Source organism: Rhinolophus sinicus, chromosome 14, assembly GCF_057876585.1.
Source record: "Rhinolophus sinicus isolate RSI-liver-muscle chromosome 14, RSI-T2T, whole genome shotgun sequence".
NCBI lineage: Eukaryota > Metazoa > Chordata > Mammalia > Chiroptera > Rhinolophidae > Rhinolophus > Rhinolophus sinicus.
In genome coordinates, this window is record NC_142514.1 from 87,818,077 (window position 1) to 87,824,940 (window position 6,864).

Here is a 6,864-nt window from a genome sequence, read left to right on the forward strand (position 1 = left end):
TCCCAAGGAAAAATGATGTTTACAACTATGGAACACTTTCCCTTATACTTTGCTTATAACTTAATCTAACTCAGTGGATGTAAGAGTACTTTATAACACAATACTACAACATGTATCTTTCTGTAGGTTCTTTAATAGTTGAGTCATGTAATGCAACAGCTAACATGCCATTCACATGGATTAGGAAATCTGTGGAATTCTCCCAGCATTCTTATTTAGAGAATCCACATTGCTAAGCAATTACTTTCTTCAAATGAACTGTCCTGCTCAGAGCCATTTTAGCCTTATTATGAAATCCTCCTCTCCTACTGCTAAATGGATTAAGAGAATTATTTGACTGGCAGGTAGCATGGCTTTGTGACTTGATTCTACTTATCTGGAAAGGGTTTTCTCCTCCAAAGTACCCACGTGGAATCCAGGACTGGACCTACAGATTAATAGCTGTAACCTGTAGTCAGAAAGTCCAGTGGTTTGATAGGAGGGGCTTGAGGCACAGTTTCCTAATCAGGAATCTCTTTCAGTTCCTCCTCAGGCTGTCCCAGGCCTGACATTAAGACTAGTATTGTTGAATTCTCTTGAAATGGTTCAGTGGTGTTTGTTGGTTGATTGGTTGGTTTGTTGATCTTTAACAATCCCTTATGAAAAGAGAAAATATCCCTAGGGAGATACTATGTTAAACCATCACTTTAGCAGGATTAGTTGACAACCAGCTTCAAGCAGTGTGACTCAGAAGCAGTGTGTACCTGTAGACCAGGAAAGGTCAGAGAAGTAAGGACTGAGAATTTGGAGGTCATTAAACACAGCAAATGTCACCATACTTGACAAACTTGCCTCAAATCAACTCTGACCATTTCAAATACCATCTCAGGCAGGGGTTCTCCAACACTGGACTCACCTGGGGATCTTTAAAAATACCGATACCTGGCTTCCACCCTACACATTCAGATTTAATTACTACGGGTACCACCTGGACATCTGGATTTTTACAAGCCCCAGGTAATTCTAATGTGCACAATGTTGGGAGCCACGACAAAGAAGCATTGCTCTTAATCTCTTACCAGGATGATTTTTTGATTTTCTTCAAACATCAGGATGTCCTGTGCCAGTGCATCTTAACCTTTGGTGGTACATTAGAAAAACCTAAGGCACTTAAAAAAAAGGAGTGAGAGACCACCCTCAAAGATTCTGACTTAACTGCTCTGGGGAGAAGTCCCAGCGTCCCTTAGTCCTTTAAGTGTTCTGTCGTGATGCTAGTGGGCAGCCAAGGGGGAGAATCTTGGTCCAAGCCCCAGGAACTCTTTTCCCAGAGACTTTAATGTGATTCTCTGTGAAGGAGCCAGAGGTGAAACTACCCCTAAGGTGAAACTACCCCCAAGAGGTAATAAAACATTTCGCCACAGCTGTCAGGGAACTTGGGTGGGGGTGGTGAGGGAGAGGGCAAGAGGTGGAATTTACTAAGCCAGAAGCAGCAGAGATGTCAGAATAAGGAATAGCGCTGGTCCTCTGCACCCTCCTCCCCAACTTTATTGACTGGCAGGAGAATTTCCTTAGAATGCTTCCTGGAAGTAGCTCAACGTTGGATTTGGTTCCAATAAATTGTGAAAATTCTTGTCCAATCAGAAACCCTGGCACTGCAAGTAGCAAGATTGGCAGGCCTTGAGCCTCCACTCCCTGTGAGATTCGGTTTCATGAATTTCCCAGGAGGATTTCTGCGCCACTTGGATGCCAATCGTTCTACTCCACATCCGCCCCCATTCGCCCCACTCCTCCTTTCTTCCCCCAAAACTCAGCGGAGTTAGGAATCCTCCCATAGATATACTTGTAAAGAACGCGCCAAAATATTTCACATGGGAGTCATTCAAGTAAATAGTGTCCTGAACGGACGGACGGAGGTCTTTGACGTGGCTTGGCGACATGCGTGCTACTTTGGCAAGTGTCTGCCAACCTACTTTAGGGCCTGGGCAGACCCACGCGTCCCACGGGTAAGTTAGTCTGCGGAGACGCACCCCACAACGCTGCTGCACCCACTCCGGGCGTGGCTACTTCACCCCCATTGCTCCCGGCCAAGAACAGGTCCCCAACATCCCTTTGTGTACGCTGAGTCAGTTTATGAATGAAGAGTAGAACTAATCCGCGGCACCACCACCACCACAACAAAAAAAGGCCTTCCTCACACTGTTCTCATTTACAGATGAGAAAACTCGGGGCGGGGTTGGGGGGGGGGAAGACTATGTGACTGCGTCGGGGTTTGCCACAGAACATTTGTGGCGGAGCCCGATTTAGCCGCCCTTGAATTTCCATTCTGTTGCCTAGCAACAGGTTCAGACCAGCTCAGCGCCCAACCCCGGCCCCTAACCCGCACCCTTTCTCTGCCCATAAACCTTGGGCGGCACTGATCAGAAGTTCAGCCTTTGGGGAAACTAGCAAAAGGCATGTGAGCCCGAGTGCGGGACTGATTACTCCAGTTGGGTTCGGGTTCCAGCCCCAAACCCGCGCGAGCCCCGCCAGGCCGGGACTAGCGCGCCTTCCGCGGTCCTTTAGGCACCTTCCTCTGCAACCCTCCTCCCCCAGTTCCATGGATACCACTTAACACAGTCACGTCAAGTTTCCAAATTTCTCAGCTACTGTCGGATTCCCTAAAAGTCCCGGTGGGAAAACTGACATTCAGCGCGTTAAGGGTGCAAAAGAAAACAATTAGGAGGAGAAAGTGTGGTGGAGCCTTCTCCTTCCCAGCTGGCTACACTCAAGCCGGACTTTTCTGCCACAGTCGAGTTAACTCGGCCGGAGCGGGGCACTCTTGAGGAAAGCGCTGAACATGCGCCGGGCGCAAAGACGCGCCTGCCGGGCGCTGCATTTCGGACCCTGAGGTCTCTGCCGGTCCGCCGCCTCCGCTGCCGCAGCTCGCAGCCGGGCCCGCGGCACCGAATACCGCACGTGCTGCCCACGGCCGCGCAGGTGGCGGGAGCGCAGCCCGCCTATCCATGAGTCCCCGCCTTGCCAGCCAGGGCTCGCGCTCCAAGGGCTCCACCCTCTCACCCTGCACCGTACCTGGCCCGGGAAACTGGAATGGGGGTAATGTTCTGGTCGTTACGCTACCCCAAATTCTTACCCAGGTTCACAAAGCTCATGACCATGTCCGCGTCGTTGAGGAAGGCGCTGTCCTGAGCGCTGGTCAGTGGGGACGCTCCGCTGCTGCCAGATCCGGGGGCAAGGAGGCTCTTGCGGTTGAGGGGGTTCGCAGCTCCGGGGGGCGGCTGCCGAAACTGGGACGCGGTGGCCCCTCCACGGGGCCCGGACTGCCTCCTCTCCTCGTCCAACGCCGGGTCCACGTCGTCGTCGTTGGACAGGGCGTTGTACAGATCCAGCATGAAGAGGGGTGCGGACTTCAGCCGCCCGGGAGGAGGCTCCCCGCGAGGTTGCTGGTGCGGGAGCGCAGGGGGCTGCGGCTGTTGGAGGCCGTGCAAGGGCCGGGGCCGGTGCGGGAGCCCCAGCACGGAGAGGATCTCCTTCTGCATCTCCCGCTTCTCGTGCGTCTTGAGCCGGCGGTAGAGGAAGCCGGAGGAGGAGGACGGCGGCGGCTGCTCCGCGTGGCCCGGGCTCCCGCCGTCCCCCAGTAGCGCCCCCCCGCCAGCGGCGGCGGCGGCCGGCAGGGGCGGACGCAGCGGCGGGGGCCCGCAGCAGCTACACAGCAGCCCCCACCACCAGCACAGCCACTGCGCCCTCCGCCCCAGCCCCGGCATCCCCGCCCGTCCGGGCTGGCCCCGTGGACCCCGCGAGGCGTGGAGCAGCGGAGCGAGGCCGGAGCGCGGCCGCTGTGGCCCTTGGCGTGAACAGCCCCCGCCACCTCTCGGGGGGCTCGCTTCCCCTTCCTGGACCTCAGTCCTTATCTCTCATGGTCCACTGGGGCGCCCCCAACTGCCCAGGCTGCAGGGGAGGAGAAGGGGCCGATCAGCCGGAAAACGACTTGGAGGAGAGGACGGAGAGCCCCACACTCCCGCGCAGATCTCTAGAAGCGCAAGGTCCAGGCCAGGTGCGCCGGAGTCTGGGCTGCGCTGCAGCTTGCGCCCTCGCTCCTGGTCAGGTCACCGCACGGTCGCTCTGCGGCCTTGCTGCTCACGCACGTGCGCTGCCCCGCGCCCTCCCAGGTGGCTGAGTGGGACCCGGGGCGGCTGAAGAGCCGGGCCGCTCACCAGCTGCGGGGGACGCCAGGCAGCATCCCTACGCACGCCTCTCCGAGGCTCGCACCGGCGCTGGGAAGTTTACCCCGCGGTAGGGTTCAGGCTGTGGCGACAAGAAGTCCCGAGATGCCAGTCTTCTCCGCGAAGCTTAATTCCCTTCGCTCACGAACTCCGCGCCCCTCGGCCCTCGGGCACCGTCGCTCCCCCTCAAAATCGCCGCGCGCTGCTCGACTCCCCAAGCGGAGGCGGCAAGGATCTTCCTTTACGTTCAGTGCTCTTTCGGCTGCCCTGCGAACCCCGCTCGCAGAAGGGATGAGAAAGAAAGGGACCGGTGCGCGGAGCAGTGGCAGCGGCGTCGGCGCCAGAATTCGCAGTCTCCCGCCTCCCAGCGCTGCGCTACCCGCAGCAGCCAACGTGGGCTTTCTGGTGCGCCTCTCGCTCAGGTACCGCACTCCAGCCCCTGGGACTTCCCGCCCTCCCGGGTAACGGACAGGCCGGCAGCCAATGGAGAGGCCGGTCTCTCCTATATTTAAATAGGCCCGCCCCCTTCTTTCACCCTCCCTCTCCCTGGAGGCGTCGCCTGGGCGGCGCGTCGGTTTCAAGTACACAGAGAATTCTTGGAGGCACCCAAGTTGCTGCGAGGTAGCAAAGGCAAAGAAGTCATCACTTGTAAGAATGATCTAATCAACAACCCAATGTCAACCGAACACATGAAACTCTTCGACTGACGCTTTAACTAGATGAAAGCAAAATCCAGTTAAATCAAGGCTGCCTGGATTGAGGAAGAACAGAAAAGTGATAATTTTCCCATTCCTTCCTTCGTTTCTCTTATTGATGTAATATAGGCATTTAGCGGACACGTGGCTTTCAAAGGCAGCTGCTGCAAGTTGGGACACACCCTCCCAGAAGCTGCTCACATTTGGCCCGCAGAGGGGGCCAAATATAAGTCAGACCCGTCGTCCTGAGTGTGGGGGCCAAATATTTTCACGCATCTCTTCATTTGGGCTTTGGTTTGCTTCTTAAGTTTGTGCCCTAAAGAAAGAGGGTGTAATCAGGTAATATAATAGAAAAGCCATCCCCTACCTTCTTGGAAATGTTTCAATGCTTCTCCAGTTTGTTTGTTATCATTGTATATATAATGTATTGAAACAATAGATGCAAGATACATGATGCAAGATAAATGAAACTTGAGGCAAGCAGTAAAGCTAATTCCAGTTAGGGTAGGGGCTTAGCATGTTCCCATTCAGGATAGCAGACAGGGCCCTGAAACAGATTGTTGTGAGCATTAGACAAGATGAAGCAGGTAAAATGTATCTTCCACTTTCATGGCAGGAACACTTCTCCAAGGCACTGCCCCCTTTACCAAACACCACCACCGCCACCGTCTGCCTTTCAGGATGCAAATATATTTGGCTTACACCATCCAAGAATGCCCAGTAATCTATGGATCCTGGGCAAAATCACTTAAAATTTTAGGACCTTTTCCCTGGGTAAAGTGTGTGGATTAGAAAACAAAACTGTAGTTTCCTGAACCTGACAGCCTTAGTTCATATAGTCCAGGTCATTTGAGAGCCAGAGAATGGGATTTGTGGACTGATAAGATCATGGGGTTTCTGCTGATCCAAAGCTTATATGCATTTTCATCTTATTTCAAAGAATATGTTTTGATTGGGTGAGGGGGTTCCCAGCATCCCATCATCTACTGAATCACTCTTTCTTACTAGTTCCATCTTGGCCCAGACACAGTGGTCACATAGGACAGTTTTTGATTCTATAAATGTCCCAAAGCCATTGATCTCAAGCAAGATAATTTCAGCAAAACTGGAGGCCAGTCTTTCACCCTCTGCAGGGATTCTATTCACCTGAAATGAAAAGACGTCACTATTTGGTCTAGGATGCCAGGATCCTTAGAATTCAAGAGCCTCCATCACATCTTTCTCTGTATGGGACTCGTTACAAGCATAAAGTTTTTGCAGTGCATAAAATCACAGCAGCCAAGAACACTGATTAGAAGATCTGAAATCTCAGCAAGTACATGTAAGCTTCCTGCCAAGGTGCTCCTTTCTCAAACCAATAACATCTTCTTAAGACTTCTAGTGAGACACAAGCGGAGTAAAAGCAGTTGCAACCTATTAAGAGCAGTGGGAAAAGCACTAGGAAACTGTAAAAACCTTGAGCTTAGACAAGGGTACCTAGGTCGGGCTATGCCATTTAAAACACAAAAGCAGGTTGGGACCCATCTATTGTATTATATATGTACCTCTTATAAATGCATATCCAGTGGACACACACACACACACACACACACACACACACACGTACACCACACCCCATCTTTCTCTTTTCTTAGATACTTGGTAAGAGGTAGATGGACTTGTATGACATGGGTACAAAATGATACTTAGTGATTAATTATCAATTAAACACCTGAGCAGCAACCCTGATTCAGGTCTGCCTTCGGCTCCCCATCTCCACCAAGATGGCCTCTCTGTTTCTATTGTGTAGTGCTAGAAAAGGGGGACACTGAAGTTACCTCCAGATGATGAAAACAAGAGCACACAACTCTCTTAAGAGCCAGGGGAAAAAATATGTGAAGTGAGTTATAACGATGACCATAGGACAGTAACATTCAAGAGAGGGCCACAAAAGAGGATGTGCTCTTCTCATAGCCCCACCAGTCCTAGCA

The 6,864-nt window shown here is 52.6% G+C and overlaps 1 protein-coding gene across 1 annotated transcript in view; it reads right to left on the reverse strand.

Moving 5' to 3' along the window:
• Positions 1 to 4,615, reverse strand: part of BMP6 (bone morphogenetic protein 6) — a 148,506-nt gene extending 143,891 nt beyond the window's left edge. The window contains exon 1 of the mRNA XM_019745410.3: positions 3,110 to 4,615. Within this exon, the coding sequence (XP_019600969.2) occupies positions 3,110 to 3,740 (631 nt within the window). The 5' untranslated portion in view covers positions 3,741 to 4,615. The remainder of the gene's footprint in view (positions 1 to 3,109) is intronic.
• Positions 4,616 to 6,864: the final 2,249 nt, after the last annotated feature.